Consider the following 25196-nt stretch of genomic DNA (forward strand, 5'->3'; position numbering starts at 1 on the left):
GCATGTGTGAACAACCACATCAGGAAGAGTTTAGGGGAAGTCCTCATGAAATTCTCCAGAAATGTTCAGGAGTGAAAACGGCTCGGGATTAGCAACATGATAACAGATGTGTGAAACTTTCAGGTGACTGAAAGAAAAAACCTTTTTTGTGTAGATTCTGAACCAACTTTGCCCCCTTTCAACCATTCACATTTATCAGAAGGCTGCATGCTTTCAAAACAACCCTTATGTGTTAACATTTAACATTTTTAAAACTATTTTAGTGCGGATCAACGTCTGCTCAGCTGTGATACTCTTCTTCATGTGCTGCAGAGAGTGCTGCAAGGATTTCAAAACTGTGAAGTCAAAGTGAAAAACCCACATCATTTATTTCTCATCCATAGGAGACTTTTCCATACATGAACATATCGATACATCTGTGATAAGATAGTCAGCCTATGATTAATTAAGCTGACTGATGTATCTGTAAGGCCGAAAGAATTCAAAGAAATTCAAACATCTGAAAGTGAAATTAGAAAAGTGTAAACTGTGAAACTGTTGAACTCATCCGTTCTTCCTTCAGTCTTTTTGCAGATGTACTCAGATGTACTCAAATGTACTCAAATTCCCCCCAAAATCCAAAATGTCCCACATTTGTATCCTACGGAAGCCCTAACAGGACATGTATCCAAACATTTTATTTTCCTCTGTTTTTCCTCCAGATCTCAGCTTATTTATCTCTTTATCCTCTCGTTATTACAACCCGTGATAACGTGTACATTTTGTTTTTTTTCTCTAAATCTTAAAAAAAAAAGATCAACACTGTTTTTGAGACGACAAAATAAATAAGTCAGAAACAAAATGTACTCATCACGGGATAACGGGGTAAAATAAAATGTATAGGTGCATATCTTCTGAAGAATAGTTTTTAGATTTTATGATCCAAATTATATAGGACTTATAAAAAGTCATGTGGACAGAACAAAGCAAAAACAGAGGTAAATATCCAATAATTGTGTTTTTGCTGCTTAAACTAGTCTTTTTATTTTTTTTACAGTAACTGAAGTGTGCAGTGTAAATGTGGCCCTCTCTCCGTACATGCATCGTGCATCTGAGCCACTGTTCAAAGTTCCCTTCATCCTCCTGCAGCACTGCAGGCAGCTCAACCTTACACCTCACACAGCAGCACCAGATTAGCATATTAACAACAACAACAAAAAAAAAGTCTCGGTACAAAGCGGCGACCTGTGCGACCTCGGCTTGCCGTAAAAAAAAGACAAGAAAAACTTCCCGTCCTGAGCAGCTTCCTCTCGGGGGCCGGAGCAGCAGCAGCAGTTCAGCGAGCCTGAAGCAAAAAAAACTTCCACCCCGACAACAAATGAATCATAAAAAGCGAGCCTACACACACCGAGCCAGGACACAAAAAAAACAACCTGCAGAGTGACTCACACCCTTATGTTTCATTTGGAACAATTCGATACTGATTAGATAACACTGACGCTGAGCGCTTTCACAGAAACCGGCCTTGGAAATGTTTTTAGCTGCCGAGCGCTGCCTGTAGTGGTCGAGGGCGGTGGAGAGGGCAGCGCTGATGTGGGAGGCTTCAGAGAGCCTTTGACTGGAGCTGGCTGTCCAATAACGGGGGCTGTTGCGTAACTGTCACTGAGTGTAGACTGGATGTGTGTTTTTTTCCATTTGTTGGGTTTTTTTATTTCATTTTTCTGAGCAGGAGGGTCGAGGTGATGTAATGTCTGTGTCTGAGATGAGGGGGGTCATTACAAAGAGCGGCCACTAGGAGGAGAGAGAGGGCCTGAACTGGCTGAATGGATGTAAAGTGATGGAGGTGTAATCACTGCTTTGTCACTTATTTAGTCCCAGTTTTGAATTATTAATTAAGCAAATGTCCATGATTTGAAATGTGAATAAAACCTGACATTACCTTTTGATTAAATTAAGAATTCATGCATGAATTATCAGACCAGTAAAGAAAAGCAAATCAGTCATTTCTTATTCATTTATTACATTAAATACAAATCTTGGCATTTTGAGAATAATAATCACAATAGTGTATTTTTCTAAGTTCTGGAAAAAAAACATTGAACATATTGAGAGCCACATTCACCTGACAAGTCAAGACAAATATCTTGTTTCAAAATGTAAAAAGCAAAAATTAAGGACTGAATTTCTTTGAATAACTTAAAAAAACAGAAGGTACGGAAGCCCCAAGAGGACATACTGTACATCTGTACATTTTATTTTAATCCATTTTCTGCATAATGTCATGTAATATTTGGAAATTTCTTTTAGATCTCGACTTATTTTTCTTGTTGGTTCTGATTACAAAATGTTGTATTCTTGTTAAAAGGAGTTTATTTCAGTCGTTTTAATGAGATCTTCTAAGAAATTAACTTAGTGTCACAGAAATCCAGTGTTGTGATCCGGAGATAAAGAGATAAAAAAAAGCCTGAGTCTCGATAAAATAAAATAAAACTAAATACAGAAAATGCCAGGATGTAGCTCGCTAAAGGCTTCAGAATCCCTTGGCACATCTTTTAAAAAATAAATAAAAATGTAAATTCTTCTTTAGAGAAGTGGTTCTTAATTCTCAGGATGCACCACAAACTCCTCCATGAAAAATCAAGACACAGCATGATGGTGCCGATTTAGATGTCAGGCGTTTCTAAACATGAGGCAGAACAAGAAAACATGTTGAAAAATCACTTCATGGACTTTATTTTTAAGATTTATTTTTGGGCTTTTTGTGCCTTTGTTGTAGAGATAGGATAAGGGGATAGAGTCGGAAACCAAGGAGAGAGAGAGAGCGGGGAATGACATGCGGGAAAAGGAGCCACAGGTGGGATTCGAACCTGGGCCGCCCGCTTGGAGGACCCTAGCCTCCATACATGGGGCGCGCGCACTAACCACTGTGCCACCAGCGCCCCACTTCATGGACATTTTGACACCTTTTTTTTCTAGGCTCACATTTGTGACCACAAGTTGAGAACCGTGCTCCATGTACGGCGGCTATAGTCGTCAGTGCAGCGGCCATGGGTTTGAATCTGACCTCTGCCCCTTACTGCATGTCACCCCCCCCCAACGTTTCCTGTCTCTCTTCACCTGTCCTATCTAATGCAAAAATGCCCTTAAAATATCTTGGGGGGGGGGGGGGGGGAAGACTTCAGGGCAAATGATAACCAAATCGAGGGGGCGGGACATGACACGACACCTGTCACTCATTTATAGTACTGGACTGCATGGAAGAGGATGCTACAGTGGTTAAATTGTAAAATAAAATCATCCCATTTAGAGATGACGTGTTTGTCTACAGTAAAATAAAACCTATCAGTTGTAATTTAATCGTAGAAACATTTCCTCATCTTCACAGCAGCACTTCCTGTCTGTATGTATATTTAATATCAGATATTTTTCCAATGATCATGCTTCTATAATTCACCTCGTGTGAGCGTCTCCGGCTCAGTCAGTGAAGATGTCGTTCACCAGCTTCTTCACAGTCGACGTGACGTCTTTGTGCAGGAGTCGCCCTCCGTGGCAGAGGACAGATGGATATGTGTTCGACTCGACATGACTGATTCACATTCTTGTTCATCGCACACCTCGCCTGCACCGGCTGATGAATCACCTCGGAGATTTGACAAATTTCAATCCCTCCGAGGAAAAGTAACAGGCAGAGAAAATGTGCCGGACGCTCGTGTGGAGTTTCGTCTGTCAGAAATCTCCAGATATGGCAGTATGCACATAGTTGGTTTGCAAATCTTCCAAAAAGCAGAAAGAAGAAGCGGTAACCATGGCAACCACCTGCGGCAACTGTGGATGTTTTTTTTGTTATTTCTAAGATGCCAACAACGACCTTCTTCCTTCTTCCAGATGAACCGTGCGCTTTAGTGGTTTTTTGAGCCCATCGGAGACGTTTAGAATTTCATCATATAGAGGTCCACTTCCTGGTTTCAGCACGGTTTGGGTTCACATCTCACACGGACTCGTACTCGAGTACTCATGAATCCCGTTACGTCGTCTGGTACATTGTGTTGTTGTGTTGACACTGATCAAATGAACCGGCGGACTTTGGTGTCAAGTGTACTCGGATCCAGGCACCGACTGTTTCAGATAGAAGTGATTGTACCCGACCTAAAAAGCCTCTGCATGTTTCTAATAAGCTCCACGAGCAGAAACGTGCTCAAACTAGGATCAATATTGGAGATGCTTTTGAAAAATGGAGAGAGGTTAGAACACAGAAAGGTTTACAGACCCATGCAGAGCTGGATAAACACTGAAGCTTCAGAGTCCACCACATGGTGACCTGAGTGAGCATCCACTCTAGAGAGGTGGAGGGGAGACAGCTGTCTGCAATGTTTAGAATTTGGACTGCAGTACCCATTTTAACCACTAGGTGTCAGAGTGACATACTGCTCCTTTAAAGAAATGATGTCCAAAACGTATTATTTGCTTGTTCATTGGTTAATATAGCAGAGAGAATCACTCCCATGATTCCCCGCCAACCTCGACGTCATCTTTGGTCGTTGTTTTGATTGCGAGCCCCCTGGGGTCAGAATTAAACATTTTCATTCATCAATAAATACAAATTGTATGCGACCACACGTTGGGTTGGGACTCCATATTTGGAAAAGCCTGCCTCAGGAGTTCTCTCGTTATTCACTCAAAAAGTACAGAAAACCTCCCTTTACTTTTGGTTCTTAAACAGTAGATTCTTTTCCAGTTTGAACTTGTTGAAGTTCACATGAAGTCGTACAAAAAGCTTTTATTTTCAGTATTGAGCTCAACTATCTTACTGAAAGCTAAACGTGAAGAGGCAGACCCCACACATTCACAAACACACACTCAGTGAAAGTGAAACCTTTTGAACATCCATCAACCTGAAACAAAAAAACAACACCTTTCTGAATCCCTAGAAAAAAAACATATTGAACAGCTTTCAGGAGAGGAAACCTGCTCCATTAATGATGTCACCATATTTTATAAGAGTGTTGCAACAGCAGCAGTCACTTCCTGTAGCGGGCGCACAATGCTTCCTGGAGGGGGATCCTGGTGAGAGAGCTTTCCTGCTGGGCCTTTTTTAAGTCTGAATTAGAGCAGGAAAAACAAAAGGTTAATCACGTCGGGAGACTCCGCTCGGCCCCTGACCACCCAGCTTCTCTCTCTCTCTCTCTCTCTCTCTCTCTCTCTCTCTCTCTCTCTCTCGCCCTCTCTGTGTTCGATTCAAGCTGCTTCATGGGGATGAACAGGAGGGGAAAAAAATAATACAGATGTCTTCATGTCCTTTTTCTTCTTCCCTTTCTCCCTCTCCTGCCCCCGTTTTCTGTCGGCCTCGATTTACATCCATCACGACAATATGCGTCGCAATCACCCAACGTCGAATCAAAATGTAAATGCATCTTAAACCCGGCCGCTAGAAATGCATTTGCTCATCTGAGAGTCACGTATCTCGAGCGGCCTCTCGTTGATGACCCCCCCACTCCCCCTTTCTCCTTCATTTCCCGGCGTGCTTAAATGCCGCCGGGCGCATTACATTGAGATTCAAGAGGTTATCTCGGCGTGGTGATGGGGATTGCAGCCGCCCAAAGGATCGCCACAGGTTAAAGCTTTTTTTTTTTCTTTTTCTTTATGGCTGAAAAAAACCAACAAGATGTAGCTTCTAACCGTGTGTGTGTGTGTGTGTGTGTGTGTGTGTGTGTCTCTGTCTCCTACAGGGTGGTGGGCCCCGCTGTGACCTTCAAAGTGAGTCCGAACTCTCACAACGTCAGCACCGCAGATGTGGCCAACGTAGCTGGTAGGTTTCTCCTCGGATGAGTAATGTTGTCTTTATACTGACAGAGAGAAAAAAAAAAAAAAAAAACAGGCCATTATCCCCGGCTCGAGCTGCACCTGAGACCCCACATGAACATTTTTTTCAAAACGTACCACTCCCCAGTAAATACCTCGTTTTTTATTACCGTGCCTACACTGCCACTTTATGTCTCTTTTTTTTTTCTTCTTCTCTGTGTTTGTTTAATTTTAGTATTTTGTAAATGACCCATTTTGTCAGGAAGCCTGCAGGATATTTTGTTGTGTCACAAATCTCCTTCAGACATGTTTGGCTGCGTGGTGGGAGTTCATTGAAGGGTTGGATGTTTGCCTAAAAATCCTGCCAGAGGAAAAAAACGGTAAACTACTGTAAAACTTCTACTTATATATAGACGTACTTCAGTCTCTAAAACGACTTCTGCTGTGGCTCAGCTGGTAGAGTCTGTTGTCTCTCAACCAGAAGGTTTGGGGTTTGATCCCCAGCTCTTGCAGCAACATGTCCAATGTGTCCTTGTCCAAAATGCTCCAGCTGCTTCATCGGAGTTAGTTCCTTGTGATGGTCTCACTACTCTACCATCTACAGTTAAAACACACAGCAACACTAAGCTAATAAAAGGGACTGGGCCTTTTATTTTTCAGTTTTTCCTTCACCAGTATGAAATGTCTGTTGAGTTGTCTCAGAATGTGGCCTTCAGTAAATATTATATTAGAGAGTTATTTTAAAGAATCCAGTTTTGTTGAGACTGTAGTTGAGACGGCAACATGAGCTTTCTAACCAGAGTGTGTTGTTATTTAAACTACATGATACACAGTTTTAAGAAGACATCAAATCAGGGCAAACATTTTAAAAACAACAGGTTTTAAAAAACATGTGTTTCTAGTTGGATAGATGTTTTTTTTTTCTTAAGAAAGTGGCTTTTTTATGCAGAATAAATAAGTTTGAAAATGGTGCTGAAAGAACAGAAAGCTGTGGTAGTAAACTCAGAGTTGTAGGTTCTACGGAAGCCCACATAGGACATGCATCAATGCATTTATTTGTTTCACTGCTGATGACAAAGTTTATGTCAGGCGTTTACTCGAGATCTAGAGAAATTAACCGATCCAAGAATACGTACAGTGTGTCCACTTAGGGCTTACGTCGTTTTCAGACACATTTCATTTTCTCAAGATAAAAAACAGCTAGAGCTTGAATGTTGTGCACACAACACACCAACATGTCTCAGGTGATTCAGGTGATTTTGATCGGGGGAAGCTGGCTGTACACACTCGATGATTGTACAACGATCAGGGGTATGTCGCTGATATGAGGCGACACACCCCAGCTTTGATCACATGAGATTCTGTGAGATCTCGTGTCAGTGAAGTCGTTACTTCAAACGTCAGGTGTGTTGACTCGCTGGCTGAATCGTCTAGTGCAGGGGTTCCCAAACTTTTCAGCCCACGACGACCCCCAATATAACGCTGATAGAGACTGGGGACCCCCGTTGCCCCTGGGGGTGGTTCAAACACTACGCCTCTCCAAACACCATCATATTATTTCTGTAATTTATTGTAAGAAACTAATTTTGTTGTATATATTTTCAAATGAATGGGTGAAATATGCAATTTTAAACCATTTTCCATTTTTTAACATGTTTTTGGAGGGAATCTTGGGACCCACCTAACAGCGTCTCACGACCCTCCCAGGGGGTACCGACCTGGTCTAGTGTGTGTGTTCAGAGGATTATTATGTTAAAAATTGTCCTCATGTCTGTCGTCTCCCACTTTTTAAAAATCAGTTCGGATTTGAAAATCGTCCCATGTGTAGCTAGCCTTAGATTGCAAAGTGAGCACAATCAAAAGATATGATCGTAGATGTGAGAGATAAGGGATAAAACGCTCTGTTGTTCTTCTTTGTGGTCACAGTGAGAAGAAACATCAAATTTCAACATCACATGGGCGTTCTATTCACAACCAGGACTGAAACCTGTGGTTTGTGGAGTTCTTTGATTTTGTCCAACATCCATTTTTTTTTTTTCTCCTGAAGAAAGTGAAGACGGCTCCTCAGTGATTCTGTTTCAAGATCCAAATCAAAATGAGTCAGTTCAGCCTGTTCTGTCGCTGCTGTAATAATCTTTCAGGGTGTGATCCAGCAGTGAAGACATTGTGAAGGTGTGTGTGTGTGTGTGTGTGTGTGCGTGCGTGCGTGCGTGCGTGCGTGCGTGCGTGCGTGCATGGAGCTCCAGTGTGACTCACAGTAATGAGGCGAGGGTGTTGATGAAGTGGGGAATAAAGAGGGGAGAAATGTTTGTCATTAGCCGAGCTGTCATTCCAGAGAGAGAGAGAGAGGTTCCTGATATTCCCTGAGCCCAATTCAAGATACACACACACACACGCACACGCACACACGCACACTCCAAAACAGAACCTATGTTAAATTCTAGTTCTTGTCATTGCACCCATACACACACACACCACACAGACACACCACACACACACACACACACACACACACACACACACACACACACACACACACACACACACACACACACACACACACAAACACACACTAACCCAACCTCTGAATATTTTTTTTCCAACATCTTATCACTGCATGATAATTGCAGCCCCGCCTCCTCACCCACCCACCCACACACACACACACACACACGCACACACACGCACACACACACACGCACACACACGCACACACACGCACGCACACATATAGACACACTTTGTGCTGATTGTGCAACAGATTCTCTTCTGGTTTTTTAAGTGCCATTGTTGGCGTTCTCATTTCCCCGCCCGCCTCCCCTCCCGACGGCTCGGCGGGGTCACGGATGAGCCTCGATTGTTATTGATGCAAACATCTGACAGAACGTGCTCAAAATGAAATATGGCGTCCTCTCGGCTAAAGTGCAACAGTGTGGGCGGGTCGTCTTTAAAGCGTCGTTTGTCATATTCAACTAGAATATAAATCCATCCCAGAGCGTACATTATCTCCCCCCCCCCCGCCCCCACCCGAACCCGAGCAGGGTTTATAGTGCTTCTCTGAAACATTAGGCTCTTTGTAATGACGTCCTTTTATCATCATTTATAGATGCTCAGCAGCCGATGGTGGAGATCCAACGTCTGTCTCTGCTGTCACAAATGTGTGTGTCATGGTGGAGCCCTTTTGTTACATCTTCAGTTTTATCTCTAATACATCAGTGAGCGTCTAACTAGTCTGACATTGAATTCAGTCGGGTAGGGTTTGTCACAATACCAGATTTTTAAAGGTTTTCTAACTTTAGATTCTGGTCCTGAATGTTCTGGATTTGATTGGACCAGAGAAGGTAGGGCCCACACGGCCGTTTTGGACGCCTCTCTGTTTTCCAGATATGAGAGCAGTTATCAGGTCAACAGGTGTTGCAGCGATGGAAGCGGTCAAGAGAAGTGGTTCAGATAGAAGTGATTGTACCCGACCTAAAAAGCCTCTGCATGTTTCTAATAAGCTCCACGAGCAGAAACGTGCTCAAACTAGGATCAATATTGGAGATGCTTTTGAAAAATGGAGAGAGGTTAGAACACAGAAAGGTTTACAGACCCATGCAGAGCTGGATAAACACTGAAGCTTCAGAGTCCACCACATGGTGACCTGAGTGAGCGTCCACTCTAGAGAGGAGGGGGGAGGGGGGGGGGGGCAGCTCAATAGACTATAAACTATTGTTTGCTTGTTTATTGGTTAATATAGCAGAGCTGGCTAAACACTGAAGCTTCAGTGTCCACCACAGAGAGGAGGGGGCGGGGGGGGCGGGGGGGACAGCTCTTTTAGATTATAGACTACAAATTCTTTTTTATTTTCTCATGCAGAACAAAAAGCGAAACCTCCTCTGGCTGCAGCTTCCCATCAGTCGTGTTCAAACCTCATCATCTCTCCTCCGTCTTAACACCGGATCGATTCTGACCTCGACCCCCGGGTGTCAAAACATCCGATTAATGCAGCCAGAGCCGACCGTCCCGGGCGTTGCATTTTTTTAAGAAGCCACGTTACCACTTCTGTCACGCGCGTCCGCCCATTGTGAGCTGCTCCACCGGGGGGGCCATTGTCAATTGAGGGGGTGGATGTCAAGATGGTGGGCAGCGAGGTGGTGACCCTCATTGTCCTGGCTGAGGGTGGGTGGGGGGGGGGGGACCCGGAGGATATCTTCCAGCGGTGCGTCACGGCCGTGAGAACGGGACCCCGTGAATAGGCCGGGGGTGGGGGGGGGGGTCAGGGTCAGGACAGCGGGCTGCTCAATTAGCACTTAAAGCAGGAGGAGAGCAGCTGAGATGATCCCTGCTCCGTCTGTTCGTTTGACTTCTACTCTTTTTTTTTATCCCAGCAGCTCTCGTTTTTAGCATAGATGCTAATCAGCCTCTCGCAGTGAGGATGGTTACTCACACATGGCTGAAAGCTGTCCACTCTGGGGATTACAGACGGTTTGGGACAGTGGTCAGACTCGTCCGTCTCTCCTTCTCTCTCCAGTTAAACTAACCTGTCTTTGTTACGGGTGGACAATAGCTGCGTGCTCAAGTCGGTCAAAGCTGCAGCTGAAGTTTGATTTGTGTGTTGACATGTAAATAATCCTCTGGCAGAGAGGTCACTATCACATTAATAAGTTCAAAAGACATTGTCCTTATGGAGAGGGGGAACCAGGGAAGACTTCATTTGCATGCTAATTAATGGAAACAGTGCAGAAGGGAAGTGTTAAAAAAAAATCCTACCTAGTTCTCATATCAATCAAAAACCATCTTTGCCAAGCTGTCTCTCCAATCATGTGTGACGTTTGTAATTTTGAAGTCATCGCAGTTCCTTTAATTTCTGATAACTCCTTAAAGTCTTTATATGTGATGTTTCACACTTAACTGTAATATAAATCAAGTATATCCTCTGAAAATAACTCTGTGAGTCATGACTGTCTACAATGGGTGTAACACCCGAGTCCCACTGTCTGTGATGCTTTCAGAGTTTTCAGAGTCCTATCTTCACTTTGTTTACATCGCCAGGACGGCCGGCTGACTCCTCCCCTCGTGTATAAAAGTTGTTTAATTGAGGGACTAGAGAAAAGAAGAATAACATACTGTACTCACTGCTTAACTGTGTTTCTAGATCACGCTCATTTCAGGTAAATTTACATGCAGTGTGAAGATACCAGCATAATAAAGATCGCTAGCATTAGCATGCTAACACAACAATGCAGCGCCAGTTGTTTTGGTTTCATGCTGGTGCTCAAGGGCGACATCTGCTGGATCAAAAAAATTGCATATAAAGCCTTTAAAGTCTTCTACATCCTTTAATATGTCTTTATGTTTTATATAAAGATTTGTATTCTTTATCTGTATTCTTTCTTTATGAAGACCGATTATGAATTTAAATTGTTTGGGGGATAAATCACGGCACATTAAGGAAGAAACCTGCATCCTGTTTGATGTTACTGACCGTTAATAAAATCAAAAACCTCTGCTGTTCCCAGGCTTTATTTGGCCACCGCGGCGCTAACTGTTGCTCCGCAAATTTCCACATAATCAGAGCGTGCAGCGTTCTGTCAACGCAACGAGTTTTGCTCCGTCTAAATGTGTGCGCTCGGTCAGTTTCTGGAGCGTTAGCACAGCAGCTGTTCACAAGATCGCAAGAGAACTACAAGATCACAAGAGAACTACAAGATCACAAGAGAACTACAAGATCACAAGAGAACTACAAGATCACGCGGGAACAACATGTTGCTTTCTGTATTTGTGGTTGACTTGTTCATTTGCTGCCTGTTTTGACGTAATGTTCACACAGTGATTGAACTCTGTACATTATGTTTTATTTTGAAATTGACCGGATGTCTCTGTGCGTTTACTTGTGTGACTTCCTGTCCAGGTGGAGCTAGTCTGTTCAGCTTGACGCTTGCTCTTTTAAGAGTTACAGTCCATGTAGGTCCTGTCTTTGCATTTTCAAAGGGAACGATTTATTTCATCTCTATTTTAATTCTGTTCTTTGTGAAAGTAGATGCAGTAAAGTTTTAAAAATCGTGATTTTAAGTCGTGGTTCCGTCACAATAAAAGCCTTTCTCCAGGGATTCACATTTGTAACCCGGTACTTCCTCCTTGGATCGCTGATGCAGTAAGAAGTGATTTATGGAGAGGGAGGTAATGCCAGATTTATTTCTGACAAATACCTTTCCATCACAGAGCTGACGATGACGAGCTGGAGGAAAGGTTTAGGTTACTTTTTACTAAAGCATCGGCTTCATCTTTTCCTTCCCTCACCTCCACTCCTCATCTCTCCCTCGTTTTCTTCCGTCTGAGTGGATTAGCATAGATCTCGCACGCTGACAGCGCTGACCTTCACTGCAGCTAAACACTTGTCAAAATGCCAAATGTAATTACTGAGCTCTTTAGGTCAAAGTAATGTGTTTCATCTACCTCACTCCGCCGTGTTATCGATGTGCGAGGCCCCTCCCTCTCACAGCACCCCCGCTCCCCCCCCCCCCCCTGCATGTGTTAGTCTGTCATAACAAAGCCAGGTAATGTATGTGTGATTACGCCTCGGTATAAGGCAAAGTCAAATTGTGTATCTGTGCGGTCGAGTTTTGCGCATCGAGGTGACTTTTCTCAGATCCTGTGATTAGAGACGATTTAAAGTTATCTCACAGCGCCGCAGAGTGCTTCCCTAACACCAGCTCTCAGAGGCCGTCATCTCCATCTTTCTTCATCCCCCCCCCTCCACATTACCGTTACCTCAGTAAATTGCTTTCTGGAAAATTGTCGTGCTTGTTGGTGCTGCTTTGAAATCAGCCTTTCTCTCCGGGGAGCCCCTTTACTCGTCTTGTGTTTACGTTTCATTAACTACCTCAAACTGCAAATCTGAGTCTAAACTCCTGATGTAGGTGTTGAGTGAATGAAACCTGTAAAAGTTGAAACTTCCTCAAAAAGCGTTTCTCTTCTTGTTTCCCTTCTTGAGTTTCTTCAGTCAAACGGTCATTTTTTCTGACAGTCGCTCCATACACGTTGTCATTAGCAACACCGCCGAGCGATTTCATGTCACCGCCGTTGCCGCCACTGCGTGGAACTCCTTTAATTGTCCCCCATTGATTGGCTCGGCTCTCACATTTTGGATCCATGCAGGCTATGCAGCGGCGTCTCGGTCGCCCTTCAGGAGCAGGAGAATCTATTTGAGTTAACTTCATTTCAGTTCACCCCCGCTAATCGGTTTTTCATCGCACGCCGAAGGGCTAATCGATTGTAGAAGTTTCTCTCTCACCTGTTGCTAAAGACAAGAATCAACATGGCGGGGGGGAGGGGAGAGAGAGAGAGTAGGAGAGAGAGAGTAAGAGAGAGAGGGGGAGCTCAGTGATGCAATTGGCTTTGACACAACGCCGCATTTTTTATCTTTTTTTTGCCTGTCGTCAAAGCAGAGCTGGAGGCGTTTTGTGAATTGCAAGATGCCCCATCCGGGAGCTTGAAAAGGCCTGTACAGCCCCCCCCCCCCCCCCCCCCCCCCCCCCCTCCCCCTCCCTCTCCCCCTCCCCCCTCTCCACCAATCCAGAGTCACCTGTGGTTATTTTTGGTCTGACTTCAGAGAGAGTGGGGAGCTGTGAGCTGTCCTCTAGAGCTTTGCGAGCATCTGTGAGTCCTGCCGCCGAGCAAAGAGAAGGGATGTGAGTGAGGGAGAGAGAGCGAGGGGAGGGAGAGAGAGCGAGCGAGGGAGGGGAGGGAGAGAGAGAGAGAGAGAGAGAGAGAGCGAGGGGAGACACAGGTGTTGTGCAGAGCTCAAGTTTGCACATCGGTGCAACGTGATCCCCAAGCCAACCGTGCAGACGCCCTGCCAGCCACTCAAGCCCCCGCCTGATTTCCCCCCGTGCTGGCTCCGGCCTGCTGCTGGCACCGCCAACCTCCCCCCCCCCTCCTCTCTCTCTCTCTCTCCCCCTGCCACTCTCGCAGCTGGCAGCCTCTCTGCGTGTTGGCCCCGGTTTCTGACGTTTGCTGCGGGGTTGGCAGACCCCTCCCAGATGGACACCTTGTAGCGAAGCTGGCTCCAAGCTTGCATCGCGTTTACATCATTTCCACCCAGCGACGGCGAGAGCTGGAGCGGAGAAGGCTTCGGCTGGGAGGGACGAGGGGACATTTCTGTACGTGAGAGGTGGGCGTGATGGACTCCGCTGCAGCTCTCTCAGACTCTCTAACCAGGATCTGGTAGTAGCTGCTTTTGAGGAAAACCAGCGACAGGAAGTCACCGTCCTGACTTCATGATCACCTGCATACACACACACACACACACACACACACACACACACACACACACACACACACACACACACACACCAGATATACACTCACATTACAACCAGCGCTTCTTTTTTAATTTAAATGAGCCTATAATAGTCTAATCTCTTAGATTCAAAATGACGGGACGTTGTCAAGGTGCTTCTAAGTTTCATATTTTATTTAAAATCTCATTTCTACCTGTAATTTATATCCACTATATCTCTGTAATCCCAGCTGAGCAGAAGAGCAGACTTTGACCTCCACAGAAACTTGTTAGCACCGAGGTTGAATAATTAAAAACACATTTTTTCTTTTTTTTTGCAATAAATGGGAATCAAATCATCTGGTGGAGTTTTCTTAATATCCTCAGACTTAATGAGCATGTCTGCGTGACGACTGCTCCTAATGGTCACATTTTCATTTTTCCCACAGTTTCTCTGCTGCCACAAAATATGAAGTACGGTACCTGTAATGTGATGAAGGAATCAGGGAACATTTATCTGGTAATGAGGATTCATCTCCTTCCATCATATCTTTTTTTAAGAACTGATGTTATAATACTTTATGTCCTAAACTTTATGTTCGTGTTGATGATGGCTGGCCGGGCGCCATCACGCACCGACCTCTTGAATATTCCTCCTTAATGTTGCTTTAAAACCTTAACTCATCTGGACTTCAGCCATAAAAATGTTGCTTCCTGTCAATAATCGATTCTTAAAAGTTGAAACTGTTCATATCAGGATTCTTTTCAATCCGGCAGCATCCTCCAAATGATTTCTTCGACTTCATATGGATTTATATAAAAGCTGGAACAAAAAATGGCTGTGTCATTAAGTTGCCGCACCACCAAGCCTCTAGCGCTTGATTCCCTTAAAGGGATACTTCACCCATTTGCATTAATCTTTGTATCATTAGAAACCTGGTAGTGTTTTTGAATGGTCGTGCATCCCGCCCTCATTTTCTCCTGAGATGGGAAATCTTTGTATTTCTGAGTCTGTAAAGGAGCTTCAAGTGACGCAGAATGACGATTTTTGCGTCACTGGAAGCTGTTGTGGTTAGCGGGGTGAAACTACAACGCTAGTTCCTCATATTTTCGACCACTGAAGCTACGGACCAATCACAGATCAGTGGGTGGGAACTCACTCCCAGAATTGAAACTTAATGTCCGCCATATTTCTTGGAAGCTAAGCTAACAGGCTCAATGGAGAAAGCTGATAATGGCAAAAAAATAAATATAGCAGTGAGACGGCTGCTGCTGACAGGCTGGTCTTCTGTTTTGGCTGCTGGCCACCGCTGGCCGCTAGCCGCCGCCAGCAAGCCGCCGGGCGCTGGCCGTATGTGTTGAAGTAAATATGTCTGTAAATGTTTTTATTACTTTATTTCTACTGCTATATTGTACGATCCTCTGGGATTAATAAAGTATTTCTGATTCTGAACTGTGCATTCTGGGATTTGGTGTCTTTCATCAACATGAGCCAAAAAGACACTTTCTGCCTTTTCTCGGCCAAGAAGGCACCAACTTCAAAATGTATTTCACATTTCTACATATATGACCCAATGTCAGTACAGATTCATGTTTCAACACGTTAAGTATCCCTTTAAATCTATTTCTTCTCATTTTTGGGCTGCAGTTTGCAGGACTGTTACCAATGACATCATCAATACCAAACAACACACACTTCCCCGCTCTGCAGCAGTAGACACTTCCCCTCTCTGCAGGAGGCGAGTCTTTCTCTTTGCACTTTAACTGCAGCTCAGTCTTCCAGGTCGGTCGTGTCCTCTCTTTTACAGACTCAAGAAGCCGTCTGTTGCTCGCTCTCTCTCTCTCTCTCTCTCTCTCTCTCTCTCTCTCTCTCAGCCCGAGGAGGCCGCCTGGACCCCGACGCTCATTTTTAGCCGTTCTTCAAGATGCCGGATGAGATGTAGAAGGCAGACAGGCGGATTGATTGGCCCCCTCTTGAGCACACAGGCCTTGATTACAACTGCACTCGAGTGCCCCCCCCCTCCCCTCCCCCTCCCCCCCTCTCCTTGATTTCTCTTTCCCACCTTGTTCTCGTCGTCTTAACTCAGCCTCCTTCTCTCAGCCTCTTTCTAGTGATTTCTTTTTCCGAACAAAAAAAAAAAAAGGGCGAGGGTGGATAAGGAGCGAGTGGAAAAGAGCAGAATGACTAACGAAAGGCTTCTCATGATTCCCTGCCGGTGCTGGAAAAAGTAGAACGGGGGGCGAGGACGGGGGCAGCCTGTTAAGGAAGCCTTGATGTTTGAGAATTAGATCAATATTTTAAGAGCTGAGCTGGTACAGAGCCCATGATTTACAAAAATCGCCTTCCTGTAAATTAGCATTCTTTCCGTCCTATAAGCAGATTTCTGCAGCTTTTTCGAGTGATAACAGATTATTCAGGCTCTACATATGAGAAGCACAACTTATTGATGGTGGCTGCTGGAAGCCATGTTTCTGGCTTTACCTCCGTCTGGATTCTTGGATCATTTTTGTGATCAAGTTTGAAAAAAAATCTATGATGCTCACAAAACGACCCCGAGGTGAAACACGTCTATAACCACCATCTTTTTCAAATACAACACCAGGCTACATGTGAGGTTAGCACGGGGAAAATACTGCCAAACTGTAACCCTGGGATTAACCTCGTCTAGGGCTTCCAGGCGTCTGCTGCCCGTGGCATAATTGCATGCGGCTGCCGACCAAGTTAAGGGGCCTTGACCTGTTGAAGCCTCGCTTCTACACGGCGATGCGTCGCTCTCTGTACCGCCGCTCACTCTGACAGTTCTTCATTATAACACAAACACGAGACAATAACTCAACAGACTTTGTTCCAAAGAAAAACAGGAAGCGAACTCGTCCAAACTCCAACAAAGCGTCTCACAGTCCCAAACATTTCTCCTCTCTTGCATAATCCAGACGGTGGCTCCCCAGCCATGCAGGAAGTCCCGCCCCCTTTGCTACCGTGCCTATCAGGGACATTTGTTGCCGTAGCAATAAAAATGATTTAACCATAATTATTTAAAACAAATGCAGACTCATTATCTTTATCGTTATAGCCCCAGAGGTTGCAGCTTGGTTTGTAATTCAGCTGTGTGCTGCGTCGTCCATAGCAACGGTAACCGTTGTCTTAAAACTCGCTAACTCAGCGGTTATCGCTCACTTTACACTGAACAGATGAGGTGAGATGAACAGATCTGCTGCTCTTCTTTCTGTGATTAATGTGATAAGTTTAGTCCTCCGGGGTCGTCGTGATCTATCGAGGAAGAACAGACCGTTGCTATGCGCAATTGGCCAATCAGAATCAAGTATTCAACTCAGTCGTGTAATGTAAAATAATACATTTGTGTGACATGTTGTGCAGGCAGAGCTTCTTTTTTCTTGCTTCTGTTTTTGATTTGCTCAGCACCTTACTGGATGTGTAAAAGCGACCTCTTGTTGCTTATCAGAAATCTCACTGTCAGGAATGAAAGCGATGAATGGATGAGGGTCGTGTTGTGTAAACAAAACAGAACCAGCTGGTGGAGGCCTGAGAGGGAGGGAGGGAGGGAGGGAGGGAGGAGAGAGAGAGGATGCACTTCATTAAAGGCCTGATGGACTCAGGTGTACGTACTCTACTGATGTCCCTCCCTCCTGACTCTTCCTATTGGCTGCTGAACCAGGAAGTCAAACCAAACCACATACAGGCAGACAGAGAGGGCAGGAAGCCTCACTCATAGGCTGAATCTCGATTTCCTCCCTCAAACCTCGAGCCCTGAGCCTTGAGTGGAGCATAGTTTCACCTTCCTGCTTATTTCACCGTCTCTCCCTTTTTTTTTTTCTGTTTCATGGACTTTGTTTTTGTTTCCATTCTTGCCGGCTTCCCCTAATTCAAAAATATGTTTCACGTCTCGATGCTATGAACTATGGGTAATTCCCTCACGCTAAGGCTGCAGATACGCCCAGTGGGAATATCTGCAGAGGGCATAAAGGGCTCGAAAAGTCAGCGAAGTCATTTGACGATTCGAGTCCTCACAGACCACAGAATGCTCATCAAAGTCAGTGAGTGTGTGAGGCTGGACATCGAGACTGGGCCATAAAAAAAAAACAAACGAGCATTTGATTGTTTCACTCACTACTCTTATCTGTGCATCCTGAACCCGAACCTCAACCTCAACATCTCAGTCCATGTCGTTATAATGTTACATGCAGGTGTTGCTACACTCGTTGACCTTCGTTTCAGAGCATTCAGTAAAAACATTTTCAGATATGAACGTGATGAAATCCTTAATATCGTCTGTAAATATTGAAAAACTCTGCATGTGCTCTGAGATTAGTCCTCTGTAAGCAGGACTAACAGTGATGTGTATGAATGATCAGATTACTCCTGCAGCAGTGTGAACGAGATAAACTGCATGCAGGATTTTAAACTTTTTGTATTTGAGTTATTTGATGTGCCGGGGCAGGAGGTCTGTGTGTGCAGGGTTTCACACTCTTCATCCTGAAACTGAACTTCCTACCTTGCACACAGAGTGGAGTGCACCTTGTATCTTTTTTTATTTTTTTTATTTTTTAAGAGTGCGCTCCCTCGAGTTGAAATGTCCCTCAGCATCGCCCGGCTGTGCGCGCCGTGTTTCATGTAGCCGAGGAAGTGAGAGACAAAGGCAGTCGACGGCTTCAAAGGCTGCGGGTGACATTTAGCGCTCAGTATCTTCAAAGACCAGGCCCCTCTTTTGTAGTTCTTCCTTTAGTGTATAATTAATGTAGGGCCTTTCCTGCAGATTTTTCTTGTCTTTTTTTTTTTTTTTTTTTCACCTCATTTCTGGAGCCGGATTAGAACGGCAGATTAAGAAAGTGCACCTTCATTTTCAATTTGCATTCCAGGAAGTTCACACTCCTGATGAGATCTTTCCAGCTTGAGTGTGTTGTGCCAGAGACAGTTTGGGTTCTTCTCTTGATTTTCTTTTTGGTCGGATTACCTTTCAAATATAATTGATCAGTGAATCAGCCGATTAGAAAAGTAAGTCATCCCTGACGTAGTTTGTCGATAGTTTGAGTTAATCAATCTAGTGGTGATTTTAAAATAATGAAGAGTAAATTTAACCCTCCAGAAGTGTTTTCCTCCGTTAAAAAATTTGGTGTGAAGTCGCACATTAGCAAATATTTTCACCAATAAACATCAAATCCTAAGAAATGAACAGTTGGAACGTGTTTACTGGCACACGTTTAAAGTTATATGATTTTTGTGATATTGGCTGATGAGGAGTGTGAAAATCAGAAATGAGTCCAAAATCCAGCAGCAGCCTCCGGTGGTGAAAAATGAAGCCAATGTGGAAGTGAGAAATCGTGCAGTTCCTCGAGTGTCCACTAGAGGCTGCCTGCAGAAGCACAGGGAGTCACATACACACCCATTCAAAAAAAGCTTTTCACAGCAGATATTTACATGTTTCTGGTCAGCGTTTAGTTATTGACATCACTGGAACACACTGTAACAGGGCTGACGTTTTTTAAGGCATCCGTTTTGATTTCATGAACGATACGTGTTATCCATGGTGAGTGTATGGATGTTGACAAATGGGCGTGGTTTAGCGGTTAGTCAAGAGGATTAAAACCCGACTCAGGGTGCATCTGAGATTAAAGGGTGTTCAGCAGTGACGGGCAGCAGCAATGAAGAATAGCGCAGGTCAGTGTTTCTCAACTGGTGGGTTGGGACCCCAAAGTGGGTCTCGGAGCTATTTTCAAGATTTATTTTTGGGCTTTTTGGGCTTTTTTTAAATTTATGAGATAGGACAGCGGACAGAGCCGGAAATCAGGGAGACAGAGAGCGGGAAACCAGCCACCAGCACCCCAGAAAGCGCCTTTTCAACACATTTGTTTTTGCTTTATTTCTTTGTTCTGACACGTTTTGTACTTTCTGAGGTCCAAACTGAACAATCTTCCATTGAATAAATCTGATTGGATTACATTTTTTTAAATAAATTCGGGTCGTGATTTTTCATAAAGGAGTTGGTGTTGAGGTCCTGAGGCTAGACCTGTTGAGAACCACTGGGCGTAGGTGTTAACGTCTGCATGAGGTCCCCGTTGATCAGACATGAGCACCTGTCATGACCATCAGATCACAGATGTAGTCAACACGATGTGAGACGATGTAGTCATTTGAAAGAATTGATTACTTATTGTTTAAAAGAAAGGTTGTTTTTTCTTGTATCCATTCAAATGAGGGTGTAACGCATGCTTTCGCACCCTTGTGGAACTGGGCCTGATCATTTGTAAGACCTATCCTTCCAAAAGATTCACCAATAGGCATAAAAGGTTGATATTTCTCATCTTTAAAACATCTTTTAGTGCATCAAATTAACTGTTTTTAAATCAAAGACACCATGCATACATGAAGGGAGAAGACCTCTAATGGTTTGGTTAAAGAGTTGGACGTTGCTTTTGTTTCTGCAGTGCAACATTCACTCTTTTAAACAGCTTTACATATCACTGGGTGCATTGAAGAAAATGTTTTTCATGTTGCACTCACTTTAATTCAAGATGTCAAAAAGCTGCCTCTGTTAGGAAAAAATGAGCGCTCCGCTGAACACGACAGACTGATTAGCATCTCTTAAATCACATTTCTGACACGCAGCTTCCTGTTGTAAAGTCAACAATGTAACACACCGGCAAAGGTCACGGTGCTAACATGCCCGGAAACTGGAGTGTGTGGTTGATGTGAGGAATATTGCTGTCCAAACACTTTGTCTAATTCTACTTGTCAACACACACAGGTGAGAAAATCACTGTGACGGTAATAAGATTGTGGAAAGTGTTGCATTAGCACCTTGAAGTGTAAATAGCTTCTTATAATGCCTATTAGACCCAGATAACCTGGCAGGGTGGAGGGTGATGTGTGGGTGGGGGTTGAAAAGGGGAGGGGGGGGGGGGTTCACAGGAAAGCATATTAGCTGTGTCAAAACAGTCAGAAAACACACCGACTCCCCAGAATATAATTAGGAATCCCTCTCCTATCCCTCTCTCTGTTTCGCTTTTAATCTGCTATTGATGAAAGACGGGTTATTTGTTTCTTCAGCTGCACGCTCGCTGCAATTTCCTGTCGCTGCCCTGGCTGCCTGCTCAAAGAAAGATCTGCCTCCTCTCTCCAGGTTTTTGCATTAGAAAGAGATTTCATCTCATCCACCTTTAGCCAGGTTTTTGCCTTTGATATTATTTATTAGCGCCGGTATTGAGCAGTTCCCCGAAACTAGCACCCTTGAATGGGGGCCGCCTTCCTCCCCACAATCAATACAGTTCCACATTACATATACATCAGCTCTGGAGCGCAGTATCGCCGCGCTCTCAACCTGCAGGCCTAATTAAAAAGATAAGCGGCTCCGTTTGAAGCGGGCTCTAATAGGCTGCTGCTCTTGTTTCTAGGCGTGAATATTGAACAGATTCATGACTTTGCTGGAGATTCGGTTCGTTCTGTATGGATTAGTCTGACATGATGAAAGGTTGGATTCTGTGGACGCTGTCAGGACAGGATCTCACTGCCCGAGTCAATGCTTTACCTGCAACGTGCTGCGAGATCAGGACGTGACTCGTTCTACTTTAAAGGCTTTGTATGTGATTTTTCACTCTTAAATATAATAGAAATCAAGTACATCCTCTGAAAATAACTCTGTGAGTCCTATCTTCAGTTTGTTTACATCGTCCGGACGGCCGGCTGACTCCTCCCCTCGTGTATAAAAGTTGTTTAATTGAGGGACTAGAGAAAAGAAGAATAACATACTGTACTCACTGCTTAACTGTGTTTCTAGATCACGCTCATTTCAGGTAAATTTACATGCAGTGTGAAGATACCAGCATAATAAAGATCGCTAGCATTAGCATGCTAACACAACAATGCAGCGCGAGTGGTTTTGGTTTCATGCTGGTGCTCAAGGGCGACATCTGCTGGATCAAAAAAAAATCACATATAAAGCCTTTAAGTGAGGAAAAGACTCCTGTGAGATTTTTCATTATTTATTTCTATAAATGATACAGATTCACTTTTCTAGGTGATATTATTGTAGTTGTTAAAGGGTGAACATTTTCACCTTTGCTAGCAGCAAGAAGGGAAATAAGTCTTTATTTTTTTATGCTTCATGAGAAACAGGCCCGACCGATATGAGATTTCTGGGGCCGGTACCGATATCAATATTAAGATGAGAAAAAAATCTGATATATCAGCCGATATCTTTCCTATATTTATCATTTATCTGTAGAGATAGATGCAGATTTACACATTTATTTTGTTGATCCCTCAAATGCAGTTGTCAAACACTCGTGGAAAATAACTGTGCATGTACGTTAATCACGGCTTGACACTCTGCTAAATGATAATACTTGTTGTAGTCCATAGTGCCCTCTGCTGGTGAAAGAGAACTGCTAGTGTAATACAGTGACACTCGAATGAAATGCTATTTGACTGGTGAATAAATCTAGTGATATTGGTGCATATTTAATAAGCCCATACTGATAGTCACTTGAAACGCTAGTATCGGCTGGCTGATGAATCGGTCGGGCTCTAAATAGAAGAGTGTAGTTGGCAGGCTGACTTAAGAATGCCATCACACATGCATGCACACAGAGCGGTGAGGAGTAAACATCATAAAGTGTCTGACGCACAGATGTTTGTTTGGACCACCTCTTGTTACTCCGAGTTACTCAAAACTACAAAAAGAGTAAATTTCAAGAAAATATGTCGCTCAACATTTTCTCAAACAGAACTAAGGAGTCCGCCATTGTTGTTGTAGTCCACATTCTCACGCATGCATGGCTGTTAAACAGATCTGTTGTGTGTGTGTGTGTGTGTGTGTGTGTGTGTGTGTGTGAAGTGTCTCTGTTCTAATGGGGATCTTAAAAATTGCCTTTTTACCCGGTGACGGAGACGGTGCTGTTTTCAAAGCCCTCTGCAGCCCTTTTTTCAAAAAAAGCAGCCTCAGTCTCAGTATGTTCGATCACTTTTTGATAAAAGCTTTAATAACTGTTACAGAATCGCTGTCTGCCTCATTTTTTGGATGGCTTATTTTCAAAGCTTCTGTCGCTGAGTGAGATGTCCGGGGTTCGTTGTGGACTGGCCTTCATGTGACCCCCCCCCCAAAGAGAAGGAAAGGCAGGAAGACGGTGTTATTTGAATGTAAGACACCTTTTGTGTGTGTGTGTGTGACGTTAAAGTCTGTGGAGATGAATAAGAATCCACTTTTTATTTTCCATCCTCGGCCGGTTTGCGCGCTGTGTTCGGGGTCTTTGTTGGATTTAACCCGACTCCTAAAGATCTGACTGCAGAAAGACTGAAACACTGCTCATCCAGCCTCGGCCTCCAGACAGCATCAGCTGAGTGTGTGTGTGTGTGTGTGTGTGTGTGTGTGTGTGTGTGTGTCTTCCAGACGTGTGGCCCGACCATCGCATCCCCGACTACTAGCTGCTGAGAAACAGAGCGCTTCCTGAGGCACACACACACAGGCTCACACTTTTACCACTCCCATTCTCTCCAAACACACACACACACACACACACACTCATACTGTATATATACACACAAACACACACTCCCTCTCTCGCTCCACTGCCTGCTGGCACACACCCAGATCCTGCATAATGGCTCTGCCAAGGCAGATATGTTCACCAGCTAACTGGCTGCTGCTGCCGCCTCCAACAGCCCCACACACACACACACACACACACACACACACACACACACACACACACCTTCATGGAGTGATTACTGGTTGTGGTTACAATCACACATTGTGTTGTTTTGTATCTGGTTAAATATTTAAAGAAAAACAGCTTGTAAACCTCCAGCAGTGCTGTATTTCCTAACTTGCACATTTTCATTTTTTGCCTCTTGCATATTTGATCAGATTTTCAAAATAAAAGCTGAATGAAGAGATGTGGGTATCACTCGTCTGACAGGTACACACAGTCACTTGTTTTCTACATTTTGTCCCGCCCCAAAATAACCTCGGCAAAATAACCATCACTTGTTTGGTAATAATGTGAGAGGCCTAAAGTCTACAATGGTGGTTCTCACCTTGTGGTTCGAGACCCAAAAGAAAGTTGTGGAGCTGTTTTTAGCGGGTCACATATGTGTGCTTTGTGTCAAATGTCTTGTTTACTTGTTCAGTTTTCTTGCTTCTATCACATGTTTAGTACAGCCTGAGGTCCAAACTCCACCCTTCTTCATCAAAGATCACATATTCTCCTCATTTTCCCCATTCATGTTGTCAGTCTTTGAAACTTAGAGGAGAGAGAAGAGGAGAGAGGAGAGAGGAGAGGAGAGGAGAGGAGAGGAGAGGAGAGGAGAGGAGAGGAGAGGAGAGGAGAGGAGAGAGGAGAGAGGAGAGAGGAGAGAGGAGAGAGGAGAGAGGAGAGAGGAGAGAGGAGAGGATTGGAGCTCAAAAAACGTTATCTATCTGTCATCCATTTATCTCATCCTGGCGTCAGTGACAGAATCTTTCAGCTACTGTCTCTTTAAGGCCCTCGTCCTCGTGTGTCCACTTTCAACATACATCGTTTTTGGAACCGCAGAGTCTGACTTTTTGGTGAAGTCAAACTTCAAAGGTTGAATTTTGTGCAGCCTGGGTTGCTCCAGGTAAGTCTCAGAAACTCGCCCCTCCCTCTCTCCCTATAGTCTCCTAAAGCCTCTCCTCATGTCAGCTGAATGACCTGAAGCTATGCTGTTATCAGCTGGAGTTATCATCCGTCCTGCAGACGCCGCTCTGCTGACTCTTTCTGCAGCATCTTGATGTAAACATAAACTGTTAGCAAGTTGTTGCGCGGGGTCAGATCTAGATTCCGCCCAGCAGACATTTTGGAGGTCAAAAGGTCAGGGGAGGAAGTGCCTACATACTACACAAACTTCCCTTTTAATACCCTGGGATCAAACCCCGTTAAATGAGGTCGCCCGCCGCAGGTCATGTTTGCATTTCTTTCGTCCAATAGAGAGGGTTTTTTTTTTTTTTTTTCAGTCTTTCCGGGTGTGAATGCGATATCGCCGATTTTCTCTGAGGTCACGGATCAGGATGCATCAGCTCTATGCTTCCCCCCCCCCCCGCCGCCGCCCCTGCCACGGGGATGGGCGGGTTATCAGCTGCCGTGGTTGCTCGGTGTTTTGCCGGATCTTGACGGACACAGT

General features: G+C 44.3%; 1 protein-coding gene across 1 annotated transcript in view; it reads left to right on the forward strand.

The window, feature by feature from the left end:
- The window catches only part of ptprn2 (protein tyrosine phosphatase receptor type N2), a 201750-nt gene that overhangs the window by 54463 nt on the left and 122091 nt on the right, over positions 1-25196 (forward strand). Inside the window, exon 11 of the mRNA XM_065954457.1 lies at positions 5706-5785. Within this exon, the coding sequence (XP_065810529.1) occupies positions 5706-5785 (80 nt within the window). The remainder of the gene's footprint in view (positions 1-5705; positions 5786-25196) is intronic.

This window comes from Labrus bergylta, chromosome 4, assembly GCF_963930695.1.
Source record: "Labrus bergylta chromosome 4, fLabBer1.1, whole genome shotgun sequence".
Lineage (NCBI taxonomy): Eukaryota > Metazoa > Chordata > Actinopteri > Labriformes > Labridae > Labrus > Labrus bergylta.